At 51.9% G+C, this 15,641-nt stretch overlaps 6 protein-coding genes across 6 annotated transcripts; 3 read left to right on the forward strand and 3 right to left on the reverse strand.

Annotated features, from left to right (window-relative positions):
* Nucleotides 1-936: 936 nt before the first annotated feature.
* A1O9_05787 (uncharacterized protein) lies at nucleotides 937-2,227 on the forward strand (the record flags this gene model as incomplete). The annotated part of the gene is made up of 7 exons (XM_013405002.1): nucleotides 937-1,076; nucleotides 1,123-1,356; nucleotides 1,406-1,503; nucleotides 1,551-1,616; nucleotides 1,666-1,773; nucleotides 1,906-2,051; nucleotides 2,105-2,227. The coding sequence occupies 7 exons, from the start codon at nucleotides 937-939 to the stop codon at nucleotides 2,225-2,227; spliced, it is 915 nt and encodes a 304-aa protein (XP_013260456.1).
* A 2,267-nt stretch (nucleotides 2,228-4,494) lies between these two features.
* A1O9_05788 (molecular chaperone GrpE) lies at nucleotides 4,495-5,398 on the forward strand (the record flags this gene model as incomplete). Its single annotated transcript, XM_013405003.1, has 2 exons — nucleotides 4,495-4,839; nucleotides 4,934-5,398. The coding sequence occupies 2 exons, from the start codon at nucleotides 4,495-4,497 to the stop codon at nucleotides 5,396-5,398; spliced, it is 810 nt and encodes a 269-aa protein (XP_013260457.1).
* An 848-nt stretch (nucleotides 5,399-6,246) lies between these two features.
* A1O9_05789 (uncharacterized protein) lies at nucleotides 6,247-7,962 on the reverse strand (the record flags this gene model as incomplete). The annotated part of the gene is made up of 1 exon (XM_013405004.1): nucleotides 6,247-7,962. One exon carries the CDS (start codon nucleotides 7,960-7,962, stop codon nucleotides 6,247-6,249), a length of 1,716 nt encoding a protein of 571 aa, XP_013260458.1.
* A 549-nt stretch (nucleotides 7,963-8,511) lies between these two features.
* Nucleotides 8,512-9,518, forward strand: A1O9_05790 (uncharacterized protein; the record flags this gene model as incomplete). Its single annotated transcript, XM_013405005.1, has 2 exons — nucleotides 8,512-8,659; nucleotides 8,722-9,518. 2 exons carry the CDS (start codon nucleotides 8,512-8,514, stop codon nucleotides 9,516-9,518), a joined length of 945 nt encoding a protein of 314 aa, XP_013260459.1.
* Nucleotides 9,519-10,166: 648 nt separating this feature from the next.
* Nucleotides 10,167-11,129, reverse strand: A1O9_05791 (uncharacterized protein; the record flags this gene model as incomplete). The annotated part of the gene is made up of 1 exon (XM_013405006.1): nucleotides 10,167-11,129. One exon carries the CDS (start codon nucleotides 11,127-11,129, stop codon nucleotides 10,167-10,169), a length of 963 nt encoding a protein of 320 aa, XP_013260460.1.
* Nucleotides 11,130-11,811: 682 nt separating this feature from the next.
* Nucleotides 11,812-13,783, reverse strand: A1O9_05792 (uncharacterized protein; the record flags this gene model as incomplete). Its single annotated transcript, XM_013405007.1, has 2 exons — nucleotides 11,812-13,408; nucleotides 13,455-13,783. The coding sequence occupies 2 exons, from the start codon at nucleotides 13,781-13,783 to the stop codon at nucleotides 11,812-11,814; spliced, it is 1,926 nt and encodes a 641-aa protein (XP_013260461.1).
* Nucleotides 13,784-15,641: the final 1,858 nt, after the last annotated feature.

Here is a 15,641-nt window from a genome sequence, read left to right on the forward strand (position 1 = left end):
CAATCCCACGCTGGGGGAAACACAAATCCAGCTGACCGTTCCGGCAATTGGTTGCCTTGGGCCTGTCGTGTGCATATCCCACTTTGACAGGCCTCCTTCGTTGTCCTTCCGACGCAGATATCTAATGTAAACTCGTCATTTCTGTCTGTCTGGTTCCGCGTCTGGTCAGGTGACCTGACTTCCTCTCCATCTTCTTTCCACTGTCGACCATCCGAATGGTCGTGTGATGGAATTATTGGGTCTGCTGCATTTCTACTAGACTGCATACTCGAGAAGTGCTTGAAGCCCTAGTTCATGTCCACGGCTATAATGCCGAACGAAATCTCCCTCCTGAGACCTATGGGTATGTGGTGATTTCTTAGCCGCTGTACCAGGCACAAGGCTCGCCCAATCTGAGAAGCCTGGCACAAGTTCATCATTGACGATGATCCTCCTTCACAGGCTACCAGAGGAAGCATTCTTGTGGTTACTGCAAGAATACCACGGGCAGTAAGTCTCCCCCAAACCTGTCTGTTTTCCTTTTTATCTGAATGTGTCATCGAACCAGGCTCCTCGTTCTACATGTCGTGTGACGCCATGAGAGTAGACCACTATCAAGAGTTGATGGATCGTGGCTGGAGACGGTCTGGGACTTTATACTATAAGCCCGACCTAGTTAGATCATGTTGCCCTCATTACACAATCAGGTACTCGACTTGCCATGCCGACATCGCAAGTCCTATGATTGACAGCAGAGCCAGGTTGGAAGCATCAGAATTCAAAGCCAACAAGAATCAGCGCTCCTGTATCAATAAGTTGAACCGGTATATCCTTGGTCCGGAATACAAGCGCCAGGCTGCGATGTTGTGCCCACAAAGCAGAGAGCGAGTGAGACGAGCATTGAACGTTGGAACCTGACTGACTTGGTCTGACAGCGAGAAACGTCGTTTGCGGGATATGTTCGACTTCCCTACCGCAGTACACAAAGCAGAATATAACATCGTCAAGAAGCCAGTTGGGAAGAAAAGCGGTAAACCGATCGAACCAGCACACAAACTCGAGATCAGTCTTGAAGGCGACAGCTTCACCAAGGAGAAGTCTGTGAACATGACTGTTTTGGGCGCGGTTAACTAATGTTCGCAGGTATGGGATTTTCTTGAACTATCAGCTCCAAATCCATCATGACCCAGCCTCCCGCTGGGGGGAATCGGCTTTCAAACGCTTTCTGTGTTCAGGTCTGGATCGAAAGGTGTTGAAAATTAGTGGGAATACACTAAAGCTAGGTTCTTATCATCAGTGCTATCGAATTGATGGCAAGCTAGTTGCCGTCGGCGTGCTTGATCTTCTACCCCATGCTGTGAGCTCTGTCTACTTGTTGTAAGTGACATCGACATGTGGCTAGCCTTTCTGTCAGCTGATGAAACAGTTATGATCCAGAATATCAACATTGGGATTGGGGTAAAATTAGTGCTCTCCAAGAGATTGCCCTTGCCGTAGAAGCACGCTATGAGTATTATTATATGGGTGAGTTGCCTTTCATAAGCATTCCACACAGGCTTACCGAGAACTAGGCTATTATATTCACTCATGTATCAAAATGCGATACAAGGCCAGCTTTTCACCAACCCATTTCTTAGGTAGTGTCCCTTGTCCTCCTCTACGTGCTCACCTTCTTACACCCGCCAGATCCCGAGAGCCTCGATTGGAATCTCTTTGATGACAACTATCGCAAGCAACTTGACCAACGGCAATATGTTTCTCCCTCGCGCGACCGCGAAACCGCCCCAGCTGCAGGTGACAGCAAGAATAACCTAGTACCATCAGTCTTAATTTCGCCGGTTACCGTCGAGGACAACAAAGAACCAGAGACAACGAAGAACAGAGCTCAAACCTTCGCTGACGACAAGGACCTTGAGCTTGACGAAGCAGACAGTGATGATGAGGATGCAGAAATTCCTGAAGGATCGTTATTCGACTACAACATTCCAGGTGTCCTGACAAAAGAAGAGGTGGAGAAACTTGACCTTGATCATTGGCGATTGGTGGTAAGAGATACATTGATCGAGCTAGAGGTGAGCTACTTAGTAAGTCACATTCTCTTGTTAGATGTGCTAAGAATTTGAAGGATCTTCGTGGTTGGGAAGACTGGAAAGTCGACGACCCTGGCTCAATAAAAGGGATTGCTGCAGAAGTGATCGCCGCCACGGGACCTAAGCTACTGAACAATTCAGCACTCGTCTTGTTTTGAGCGACTTAAATGGGCTTGTACAATGGTTTCTGGCTGTCACAAGATTTCATAGCCACGCGGATTGCGCACAGCCTACACAGACTGCTAGACGATGCGGCGAAACGCCATGGAAGCTCACTAATGTCACACTGATCCAAGGGCACAACACAAGCCAGGCATGTCATTGTCACCGACCCAAGTTCCCGCTGACTTCGCGCTCTATCTTGATCTGGGAGAATTATTTACTTTACTTAAGATGTTCCCCGGCATGTCCTCTGGCGAGATTCAGAAATTTCATTGAGCGGGCAAGACTGCCACAACCAATGTTGTCACAAACGCATTCCAGCGGGTCCCATTAGCTTCCATATGGACGAAGATTACACATCATTTCCAGCTCATACTATCAGCGATTGGTAAATCTCCGCTCCGTGATATCACTCTTCATTCAATGTCGCCTTCATTTCTGGTCATACACAAGAGATCAGGTGTTGTGCTTGCAGACAAACGAATCCTGACAAACGCAGGAGATAGTCGTGGCCAAGAGGATTAAGAACCGGTGCTTCATACTGCTGTGTCAATGGTGAGGCTCTGATGGCTCAGCCTCGTTGGGTTATCTATAAATTCAACCGTTTCCCCTCAGTGCATCTCTTTTCCACCACCTACAACTCAAACCACCAGTCGATCGCAGTATGAAGTTCCAAATACTATCGAACACGCTCGCGCTCTCCGGAGCTTACGCAGGCAGGTGTCGCAGATCCTTTCAACGGTTTCTAATTCTGACGGTAACAGATATAAGCCCCCACCAGCCACGGCACTCTTCGAAGTCATTGGTCGGCTTCTCCGCTCAAATTAACCTAAGTCCCACCACGACGTACTCACCGTTCCCGGCCTCTCTTTTAGCTGACCGAGCGGTCTGCGCCGCAAGTCGGATGCCTTGTACTGTCCCAGGTAATTGCTGCCCGGTTGGAAGTTACTGCACCACGGACGCCATTGGTCAACCTGGATGTTGTCCTCTTAGTTATGTATGTGTTGGCGTCACCAACGCTGAGCCAGGGCTTTTCATTCCAATCGAGACTAGTGAGAGCATCCCCTGCTTCCTAAAAGATGCTTCGTCAAGTCTACGCCCCCCCGCAGTCTTTGGGCTTCTCATCTCGCTTGTGCGGCCCAATTCTCTTCATGCCAAGGGAGCGGCCGTTTTTGAAGAGATATTCATTAAGAGACGGACTAAAGTCTCCCGAACAGAGCACACTCATGGAATTGTCGACTCCTATGGCCGTCAAGGCGTGGAAAGATTCATCCCGCCCAAGATTGACGAAAATCTCTTTTTGAGTGAACATAAGAAAGAGCCTAATGCCGCATCTCGATTGATGCCAAGCCCATTTACTTACCCGGTGGCTGTGATTGGAAATATCCTTTGTTCCATAGGGAGAGCTATTGGATCGGCAGAACAACCTGATCTTGCTCAAGTCACCAGTAGCCGTAATTCCACCTCAGGTCATGCGCATCCGACTGGGCAACATCAAAGCGTTGCTCATACAATTCTGACCGAAAAGCCAGACATCTCAGAGAAGATAGGAGTTGCGTTTCCCGCGTATGGCTACAACCAGGTCAATCATGGCTCAAGTGCGCCGAGATACAAGCTGCCGCTGGCTTGGGCATTCCGAGCCTTCTACCTGCCCGTCAAAGCAGCAAGCAGGCCTCTCGTCTCGAGCCTTGGGCATCAGGACAGCAGCTAGGATGTTACAGCGGCAATGGCCAGGAATTAGCCACAAATGACAATTTCCGGGATTCTCTCGGCCTCGGAACTGCTATATTCGACACATAGACAAGGGTGAAGGCAGTGCTAAGTTAATAAATATCACATTGTGTTCTTGATTGCCTGTTGGAGGCCCTCATCAAGGAATGGGATCTGTTCAAGTAGTGCTAGAACGGGAAGAGGGCGTAAATACCAACAATAAGGGAATGAATCGCTTGAGTACCCTCAGACTGCGTCGACACGGGGGGCAAGGCTGCACCCACTGAAAGTCGAATCTTGATTATGTCAGCACAACCTTAGAGTCTTGGAGCCTTGGACCCCGATTTCAGGCCGAAAGTTGAACCAAAAACCCCAAAAAATGGAGCTCAAGAAGGTCGGCAATCCATTTTGCAATTCAACACGCGTGTTCTCTTCCCTTCGTTAGCATTCTAATTCAACTAGAAACACTTCCTATCATCAAGGTCGATTCGGCGTAATTCGCATCTGATTTGAAATTCAATTTCTCCCCCAGTCTCCCCTACACATACCCATGATGCTCCGAAAACAGCTCCTGCGCCAAGCGCGCAACATTTCAGAATCCTTAACCTCGACATCACTGCCCCAAGTAGCACTGATACAACGGTCTGCATCGTTTTCTACTGCATCATTCACCCCTACAACCCGAGTAGCACTGCCCACCTATCAGACATCACGGATACTAGGGAGACGATGGCAGTCATCGGATTCCGAACAGAAAGCCGCTGACGCCACCGCGACAACGCCCACCGCAGATGCTGCATCCTCCTCAGAAGCGACTGCCAAAACAGCAGCCGAGGAGCACCTGGCCAAGGTGGAGAAAGAGCATAGTGATATGGCAAAGGAAGTAGTAGATCTCAAGGTATGATCTGACCCGGGCTTGATGGATTCACCAAATCAGTCCCGCTCCGAAAATATGAGGTTTTTCATTACACAAACTGATACCCTGTGAATAGGATAAATACCTCCGTTCCGTCGCTGACTACCGCAACCTCCAAGACCGCACGAAACGAGACATGGACTCGGCCAAGCAATTCGCGATCCAACGCTTCGCCAGCGACCTCCTGGACTCGATAGACAACCTCGACCGCGCCCTGACCTCCGTCCCCAAAGAATCCATCGCGGATTCATCCTCGTCCGCCGACGCCGCCGACGCCAAAAAGGACCTCCTAAGTCTCTACTCCGGGCTGAAAATGACCGAAGAGATCCTCCTGGGGACATTGAAGAAGCACGGGCTTGAGAAATTCGACCCGACGGAAGGCGAGGGCCGCAAGTTTGACCCCAACACCGACGAGGCCACGTTCTTCAGCAAGGATCCGAGCAAGGAGAACGGCGACATCTTCTTTGTACAGAGTAAGGGATTTAAGTTGCATGGACGGGTCATTCGCGCGGCGAAGGTCGGCGTCGTCAAGAACTCATAAGCGCCGTACGAAGAATAGGAAAAGGAGATGGCGGAGGCGTCAACCGGCCCACAACACAAGGAATGGACCTTTGGGATAAGTGCTTGAGTCTAGTCGACACCCTGATTCGAACCCTGGATGAAGATGAAGCCAAAACCTTTCCTGCTGTCCCCCGGTCTCTCTCATGCCTCGCCTTGCCATCCCGCCTCGCCTCACCTCGCCCACGACACGGTAATACCACCACCAATACCACTGCCATCAATCACAACCTCTCGCCTCCCACTCGAATCCCCGAACAGACTCTCCTAAGATAGTGTACCAGAAAGAAGAAAACGGAAACCAACCAACAAAACACCAAGGTCAACCCTAAAATCTACCGAAGACACAAAACCCCAGGCTCTATTCCAATCCAAACAAACCCAAAACGGCCATCATACCAACATATCTCCCTACCCATGTCACAGATCTGCGAGGGAAACACCTAGACCCTCCAGGCGTGTGTGGTAGATAAATTCCACAATCACCTACCACTTAATTATGTATTGTACGGTCCGGATGCTACGTTATGTTACGTGTATGTGGAGATGGGAGGGATGGGTTTGCTGGTCTGGCATTTCTCGTATCGTATGGGAAGCATGAAAGTGTTCAAATTAGAGACCACCAGCGGAGTGCTGCACCTGTATATTTATAGTGGAAAATAGGGGTCGACGGCTAACATGTTCCGTCTGGGTGTAACTTTACTTCTTCACGTGACCGTACCTCTTAATATGTCGATTGGTGAAAGAAGAGGAGAATTCGTCTTCGAAGTTATTATACACGCCACGGGGCGGGGTTTTACATTACAGTCAAAAAGGGATTTTCTGCCCAGGTCATCTTAACTCGACACCATGTAATCCGACAATTCTTTTGGCAACTTCATCATGTAAAGCGTTGACCTCGTCATTCAACAAAGTTCGCTCCAGACTGCGGTAATTGATTCGGTAGCAAACACTCTTTCGGCCACTGGTCGGATGCACGAATTCGTCGACCAAGGTGACATCTTCTGCCAGGTTGCCAGCCACATCACGTACCACCTCCATGATGTCGTTCTCGTGGAAGGCGGCAGGTTGAGTCTCGGCCAGAGATGCTTTTGTTGAGTCACCTCCTGCTGCTGCAGCTACACCTGAAGATACTGGATTAGCATTCATAGGTGTACCGGTGGCCGGGGTAGGGCTAATCCAGAAAGCAATGTCCTTGTAACAAGCTGGATATTTGCTGAAGGGTTCAAACTGGGTGATTCTACCGCGACAGAATTGTTTCAAAAATCGGCGGTCCGTAGACCAGAATAGTCGAATGTCGGGGATACCAAACAGCAGCATAGCGAAACGTTCGACACCTAGACCCCATGCCCAGCCGACGTGTTCACGTAAGCCGGCTTGGGTCAGGATGGGCTGCTGTACGATGCCACAACCTAGCAACTCGAGCCAAGTGTCGTTCCATTGGACCTCAATCTCGAAAGAAGGAGATGTAAAAGGGAAGTAGGCTTCAATCCAGCGTGCTTTTATTGGTTCATTCGCGACGGCCTTGCGGGCGGAGGCAGCTTGGGCGGCGCGGAGGACGGTTTCAATAAGGAGCTCAAGGCTGCGTTTGAGGTGACTAACTAACAGAATAGTCTCATCTCGATCATGCTCTTTTTGTACAGGGTTTGTCTTGGGGTCGAAATGAGCGTTGCGCTCTGTCTGGAGAAATTCAGGTTTTGGAAGGTTCGCCAAATCGTTTGAGATAGTCTGCTGGCGCGCAAGCATTCGGTTATATCTGGTTTGAGTAATGTTGCCATCGAGAGCCCAGACCTTTGCGCCCTCCATTTGGTGGAAGATAGGGAAGTGGCTCTTGTCGATGCTATCACGGCGGTAGACATCGGCACAGATGGTGTAGCCGGACGTAAAATCCTCGAGAGCGAGAGATTTGAAGGCGGCATGTTGATGGGCAGAGGTATGGGTCCTCAGAAGATGAGACGAGTTGACGTAGTAGGTGTCAGTTCTGGAACGGCCAGGGTGATCTTGAGGAAATCCCAAGACATCGAAGTTCTCTTGCACGGTCACAATTGGGTCTCCTTGGATGAAATGGTTGAACTCGGGAGATGGAAAGCATGATTCGATCAATTTTCGGGTGATGCAGAGAGGATGATCGGGGTTGTCGTACAAATTGCGACCAACAAGATCGAGGATGGATTGGGGGACATTTGTAGTGTAGTCAAACACATAGGGCTTGCCTAGGATGAGAGAACCTGACTCTCTAGACTCGTGTATAATTTGGTTTTCTTTTCCTAGATTTTGAAGGTGCTGTTTGAAAGTGTCTGTTTCGGAAGGGTGGGACAAAGAGGATTGAGCGGCGGTCTTTGCAGGGTCAACTTCTCGAGAAGGATCGACCGATTGTTCAGGAAAAGATTGAGACTGAGGAGCGGCCTGGATGCTCGACCATCGGACAGCTGAAGGGGGAGGAGTGAGGCGAGCGCTGTTAGAGGGAGAGGAGGAAGAATGAGCTATGCGACAGGTGCGGGCAGATCGCACTTGCCGCACAAACGCTCCTGTCTTGAGAAGTCGCATGGTCCGAATTAGGGGGGCTCTCGGGAAGGAGCAGTACAAGTACTGGCCAGTGAGGAAGCAACTGACCTTGGATTGAGAGATGGCGCAGGGCCAGAACACTGAGGAGTAAAGAGTGAGGAGTGAAGCTGCGGATTAACAACGTGCTCCAAGCTGCGACTTTGCTGCCAGGAATAATTAATTATCCGTTCGAGCTAGTTTATACTAGTGTGCCATGGCTAGTGTTGCTAGTGTGGCTAGTACCTCCTCATCTCGAAAACCCGCAGGGCCGAAGTCGCTTTCGCTTGTCCTCTTCTCGAAACTGATGTCGCGTTCTCTCGAAACATCCTCCTCTTCGTCATCGAATTTCTCTTTGCTACCCGTTGCCAGCCGTCTCCCAATTCCATTCTTCGGAGCTCCTTCCCAAGAGCCTTTTTCCAGTCTGTCTCACAAACCCGTCCCTGGTACCTTTTTCCACTCCCACTTGTAGTACCACGCTTCCTACTATACCTGCTTGTCATTCTCTTTCCTCTCCTCTATTGTTCCACCTCCCTTTGCTTCTCCAATGGAGCTATGTCCACAATCGCTTCCCCTACCGCCAAAGATGCTGCTCTCAGCTCAAGGCTGCAAAAGGCCAAATCCCCTGCGCTGCACTATCCGTTCTGGTTCGGAGGGAGTGCTGCATCCATGGCCGCGGTAGTCACCCATCCTCTTGACTTGGGTACCCGCTTGCTCATACTGAACTTCTCCATTGACCACATTAAACTAATCTCCGGTATACAGTGAAAGTCCGCCTCCAAACCCGGACAGCCTCCGCACCCAAAACCACCCTGGGCACCTTCGCCTTTGTCTATCGCAGCCAGGGCATTCTGGGCCTCTATGCAGGCCTTTCCGCTGCTTTACTACGCCAACTCACCTATTCCACCGTGCGCTTCGGCATCTACGAAGACCTCAAGACCCGCTTCGCCCCAATACCCACGCCCGAGAACCCTAAGCCTCGCCAATCTCTGCTCAATCTCGTCCTCATGTCCTCCACCGCCGGCTTCCTTGGTGGCATCGCCGGAAATCCAGGCGACGTATTGAACGTCCGCATGCAGTCCGACGCCTCCAAGCCGCCCGAAGCCCAACGCAACTACAAGCACGCCTTAGATGGCCTCATGCGCATGGCCCGTGAGGAAGGGCCCGCGAGTATTTTCCGTGGCGTCGGCGCCAACAGCACACGGGCACTACTCATGACGGCATCGCAGTTGACCTCCTACGACGTTTTCAAGCAATTCTGTTTGCAGAGATTGGGCATGAAGGACAACTTCGGCACCCACTTCACCTCCTCGCTCGCTGCGGGCTTTGTGGCCACGACGATCTGTTCCCCAGTCGACGTCATTAAGACGCGGATCATGAGCGCAGGAGGAAAAGTACCGGTCCTAAGTCTTCTCTCCGAGGCCAGCCGTAAGGAGGGTCTGCTCTGGATGTTCCGAGGCTGGGTCCCCAGCTTCATCCGCCTCGGACCACAGACAATCTGCACCATGGTGTTTTTTGAGCAACACAAGAAACTATACCGGCGTTGGAAGGGCCTGGACTGAAACAATATCCCTGGGTGAGCACTGCGGTTGATTGTGATTTGTTATTCACGGCGTTTTGGTTTCTGCGCGGACAAAGGCGGCGTTTTCCCGGAGGTTACGGTTGTGGCCACCCCGAGTCCAGTCCAACAAACCTGCTATTAATTTGAAGCATCGGCGCTTTTCCTACTATAGACGATTTGGGGGGTTCCCAAAGAGTTTCTCGAACCTTGATTGGTTCTTTCTGCGAGATCTCTGTTTCCTAGCCCACAGCTTCCGCACAGTACAGACAGGACCTGAGCAACAAAATATTACCCATGGGTGGTTGGATATGATGAATGCTGTCTTTTGACATCTAGTCTATGTCTGATAAGTTCATAGTTGCGCCACGTTGGGGCGGCCCAAAAATAGAAGAAGACACGTGCCCAAACTTCGAGCATGGTTCGCCTTCCCCAATTGTAGCGATACGCTCTCTTGTATCATGCTAGCCAGCTCGTCCCTTTTTCGACCAAGGTTCCCCAAACGGTGACGGCGCTCGTAGAGCGGACCGTATTCAACTATAAGTCAGTTCTCTGCCCGATACCTCTCTAACGCCCACGCCCGTGCCCAAAGAGAATGAAATACCTCACGCTCTCCCTCTTTTCCCACGAAACGCCGCAATCAATCAATCAATCAGTGCTCCATCAGCTCCAGCGGCGGCCTCTCTGTATGCGCGAGGATCTTTTTCGGGTGAGCATCCAGCTCGACGTCCGAGTCGTCCTCGGTCTCGAGCATCACCGCCGGTAGCGCGGGACTGTCTCCGTGTGCTTTGGGGTCGTAGATCAGCGTGGAGCTGCGGCTACGGGGTCCTTTCTTGCCGGGCGAGGATGAGCCTGTTGTCGGTGAGTGCTCTGCCAGCGCGCCGCGGACGTGCGTGTGGGCTTTTAGCCGAGCGAGCTCTTCTGCCGAGTATTGTTTTGTGGAGGACTCTTCGCCTTCGTTTTCGCTCGAGGAGTCGTGGTCGCTCGAGGAGGACTGCAGCCGGCCGCCTAGTTTCGCCAGCTGCGTGGCCAGGTCGTCGGCATGGACTTGTTTGTTCGGCGGGTCCTCAGTCTTCATTTCCCAGCCGACGGGGGGGGACGGGGGCGGGCTGATGAAGAATAACCGCCCGGCGTCGGGCCGGGCGAGGTATTTCGTCTGACTCTCGTCGCCGATGGGCGTGGGCTCGCCGAAGTAGCATTTGGCGACGCTATTGCCTAGGAACGCAGTGCCGTCGATGGCCTGCCGGACGGCGATGCTCGAGTCGATGTCGTAGAAGGAGCAGATGATGCGGTGCATCGACTTCAGCGGGGAGAAGGAGTTCAGCGGTGCGATCGAGTTGATGTGTGCGCGGATCGTGGCAAGTGAGGCTGGGTGGAAGATCTTCGAGTCGTCTAGGCGGGTGATCAGGAGGGTGTTGGATGGAGGTGCCGGTTGTTGTAATGGTGGGATGTTGGACAGGTCGATTGATAACGGTGAGCGAGACCGTTTGTGAGAGATGGATGATGGTGATGCCGTCGACGGCGTCGCGGATAGTGGCGGAGATGTTGAAGGGAGGTTTTGCGTCTGCAGTGGTGAGGGCACCTTGGTCTGGGGTTGTCCTGTGGGTTCCGCCATGCTTGCAGGATGGGAGAGCAGGAGGAGTCGGTTGTTCTTGGTGTTGCTGGCCGGGTTTGAGAAAGTGGTGATGGGCCTTTTGCGGATGGACGAAAGATATCGACGATCAGTCGGTGTTGTCGATCGGCGAAAAGAGAGGATGAAGAATGAGAAAGACAGGAGATATGTACTCCTACCTACGATGAGCGCTAATTTGACACGGAAGAAGGCGCAGTCGACAGCGAGTCGCTTTGGACAGTAGTGGCGGAGGCTTTGTGATGAAGAGTCCTTCAACCGAAGGAGGCAAAAGGTAGATGAGGGATGATGTGGTGGCACTTCCAGTGGAGGGTTGGAGAAGCCGCCGCACAGCGGTGGGAGACATGAAGTGGGGCACGGACCCCTCCTCTTCCTCAGCCTCAAATTATTCGTCAGGGCAGATCCGGTGATTATCTAAGCCACTCGGCAGCCATGGAGAACTCCGATTGGTTAGCCTTGTTATCACCTCGGTCTTGAAGGCTGGATAGGACGCAGTAGATGAGGGAAATGTAGCCCTGGTCGTTGAGCAGAATTAATGAACGTCATTGAACCGTCCGTCATGGTGTATATGATTGGGCTGTATATAATAATAACAATCATTGTGAAATAGACATCTTCCAAGACCGTTTACAGCCGCATCTTATGCTCCGTCAAAAAAGATTATGTCTTAAATGCTCAGCCCCAACCAGGAAATGCATAACACTGTAAGAACGCTCCAGATATGCTTGTTTGATAGGAGTTGTGGCGCGCCATTTTCACTTCCTGAGCCACCGCTGTCCGACCCCGAGCTACCAGACCCTGTGGACTGCGCACCTCCAGCAGTGGGTGTGCAGGTAGCCGGGATCAATGTGTTGGTAGCTGAGCTGGCTTGTCGAGCGCGGAGGATGTCTTTCACATCACGCTTCATTTCAAGGAGCATTGCTGGGTATTCAACGTCGCGCTTGTCAAACATGTTCACGAGATTGGCCACCGCGGCACTGAAATCATCATCAACACCTCTACCCTCAGTGGAGTTCGTGACTGGACCCGTGCTGTTTGTGGAAGGAATGATCGCGCCAGAGAATGCGGCTTGATTGGGTTGACAGATTTCCGACACGTCTGGCAGCTGGCCTGTCTGGAAGTAAGATGCTACCTTCAGTTGAACGCAAGTCGATGGCTGGGCTGTTGAGCAGTGGCCTGCGCCCATGGTTTGAAGCAGCGCGCTGTTGGTGAAGCCAGAGCTAGAGTTCTGTGCCGAGGTGAATGGGGTGACGGGATCGAAAGGACCATTGATGAAAAGGATGGGGGTGTTGGTCTCGATGCCGGTGAATAGTCCGTCATACTTCTCGCGGGCATTGACTCGCCAAGTTGCACATCCGTACAGAATGCTGATCAACTGATCACCACCAAATTGACTCCGCTCTAAATAGAGGCCAAGCCATTTTTCAAAGTCGTCGAGAGTTCCGTCGATGTCATCCCAGTCGCCACATGTAATGGCGCTCAATGCTTGGTCATATTCAAGGTTCTGAGCTGCGAGAGGGTCGAACTCGTCCCGTCTCAGCACGCGAGAGGTGCCTCCAGAAGCACCCTGCAAAAGAATCGCAAGAGTTTCTGCAGCTTCAGGGAAATTCCTTGGGCCTCTGAGCGCACTAAAGAACAGGCTCTTCAACTCTTTGTAACCAACCTCAACGGTACTGCCGGAGGAGGTCGTTCCACTGAGGATAAGCTCTCCGCTTTTGACCTGTTCCAAAATTTGCAGGAAGGCGTCATGAAGCTCCTGACCAGTCGAGGTTGCGTCCGCTAGAGGGCAGAATGTGGGTCCAGCCTCAGCACAGGTCTCGAAGAAGTTGAGCAATGCTGCATCCACATTGTCCACCGACTCCTCGTTCGTCCCGTGATAGTAATCCGTTGGGTTGATGTTGCCATCTAGAATCATGCGATCGATCTTCTCCGGGAACATTGCTGCAATAGTAGATCCAAGAAGGGTGCCATAAGAGAAACCCCAGTATCTAATCATGCCGTCTTCTCCAAGAGCTTGGGCGATAGAGTCGACATCCCTTGCGACGAATGCAGTGCCGACAAGCTCGCCTCCCAGCTTGTACTCGTCTTGGCCGCAAAGTTCTCCCTGGTTGGTGTTTGTGACAAAAGATGCGTTCAATCCAATAGGATCATCTAGCGGAACCTCCGACCCTTCCGCGCTGTCCACAGTAGGACATTGGTAGGGTATTGTGAAGCCAGTTCCTCGAGGATCAAATGTCAACACGTTATAATCACCACCGGCAAGTCTATCTTCGTCAGAGGCGGGAATAAAATAGCTCAGAGAAGACTTACAAGACCGTACTCGCACCGTTACCAATCAGTGAGGTGATACCACTCACTCCCGGACCACCAGGATTCCAAATGATTGACTTAGCATTCGAGCTGTTGGATGGAATACGGACAAGTGGAAGCGTCAAGAGTCCCGCGTCAGGGTCATTGTAATCGATGGGGACCAATAGAGTAGCACATTCCAAGGTCGGTTCCTCCTCGACAGGGCATGCAAGCCAGTCGAGAGTCTGGTTTTGTGGGAGTGTACCAGTATTGAGTGCATAGCCGTCAGGACACGCCTGTGCAAAGGCGGTGGAAAGGCCAGATGCCAAGGCTAGGATTATTGGAATCATTTTTAACCAATAATCAGAATAAAAAGCAAAAAGGGGAAGATGTGTTCTCCAGAGAACCAAACTCCCGCAGACCACAGCTTAGGTCTATAATAAATTTAACGAAGGTCCCTCCTACTGTAGGAGCTCCGAGGCAAGGGTATATTGATGGCGCGGGCAGAGAACGAAGACTACAGCTCTTTACCCTGGGGGAGCGTCCTTGTTATAGGGGATACGCCCGTCCATGTGTACTGTTCTGGGGGGGGGTGTATACCAAGGGAAGTCAAATTGGGAGGATTCGCCATAGCCCAGGCCTCGTGCAAACAGTTTCGCGCCGAATACCTTGGCAGCTGAAAGCAGGAATGGTCACCGTTTCATTATTGTGTAACTGGTGATGGTAGCGTGGGTTGGCAATCCTCCTGTGGAACGGGCTGCATATTCCTTGTAGCACGAGGTATATCGGGGCTCTGGTTGGGGAGACACAGATGGAGATCCTTAGACGTGCTCGAGTCGTGCGTGCATGTTCGTCAATGGCATAGTCAAGATGTGTCAGATGTGGTTCCCTGGTCAGTCGGGTGCCACAACACTCGATCCTTGGTGCGGGAAAAAGGGCAAAAATAGTGATTGTGGAACGGGGCGAGTCTTGGCAAGGCAGGACAGCACCGTTTCAAGGGTGACCATCAGGACCATCAGGACCATCATATGACCATGATTGGACTATTGGCCTGGAAATTTGAGAATTAGGCATTGGGCCGCTCCAAGGCCCCAGGAGCGTTTGTTGCTGTGGTGCTTGGCACATGGAGGCTCAGGAGCGAGATTGATCGACCCAGGGGATCGCTTGGTCTGCGCCGCTAAAGAGATTAGGGGAGGCTTGACTTGGTAGAATCGGTAGCATGCAACAATTCCGAGGTACGGAGCACTCTTTGTTATCCATGATTCATGAATTATTAATTCGTTTGTACTCGTAGGGCATGCGAAGCCCATCTCACCAGTGTTCTGCCGGATTCTCACGCCGCCTCTTCCGTCTTGTCAATTGCTTGGACACCATCATAGATGTATGGGCAGGGGAAGGCGGACTCCTCCCCTGTAGGCTGTGTGGCTGCCTAGTCAGTCCCTCGTACAGTACGGAGTGCTGTATGTACTCTGTACGGAGTACGGGGTACCTATACATACAGACGGCAACTTCTACTCTATTCGTAACTTGTAAATGGCTCCTGCAGAAATGCGCGTCGCACTGTCGCATTGTCGCATTGTCGCACTGTCGCACCTGCCAAAGCCGTTCACCGGTTTACCACTACCAGGGCAAGGACGGAGGACTCCGTACCCCATTCCCACTTTTGGCCCCCGTGTTCCCGTGTTGGCCCTCGTAGAGGTCAAAGGGGCTGCTCCATGCCAAGGCCTTTTGGGGGGCGCCAACTACCGAGCAGGGAGCCCACGAGGCTATGGGTACTGGTCTCGACTCTCAAGTCGGCGCATAGAACACAAAGCACGAGCTAAGGTTACCTTTCATGCACTGGCCTACGATCTAGTAGTTGGTCGGCTTGGTGGAAGGCTCGAGCGTCCAGACAGGCTCGGACTCACCAGCCGCGTCTCATATGGGAATTGCTCGCACTCTCCTTTCGGTTGGATACTAGCCACATCGTTGTTGTATTCGAGGCTGAAGCAGTGGGCCTAGGCCTGTGGCTTAAGCTGCTTGAGCTCCCGGTACAAGCTCCTCTGCTACCGAGTGTCCAGGTTGGCTACCTACGGGTGCCTAGTACATAGTGCATACCTAGGTACGGAGTATCGAGTGCTCCGGTACGAGGTCTGTCACAGAGCGCCTGGTGCACTTGCACTCTGAAGCCCAGTCAGCACTGCCTTCCCTTGCTCGATCCTCTGGCAG

This window comes from Exophiala aquamarina (genome assembly GCF_000709125.1).
Source record: "Exophiala aquamarina CBS 119918 chromosome Unknown aczIA-supercont1.4, whole genome shotgun sequence".
NCBI lineage: Eukaryota > Fungi > Ascomycota > Eurotiomycetes > Chaetothyriales > Herpotrichiellaceae > Exophiala > Exophiala aquamarina.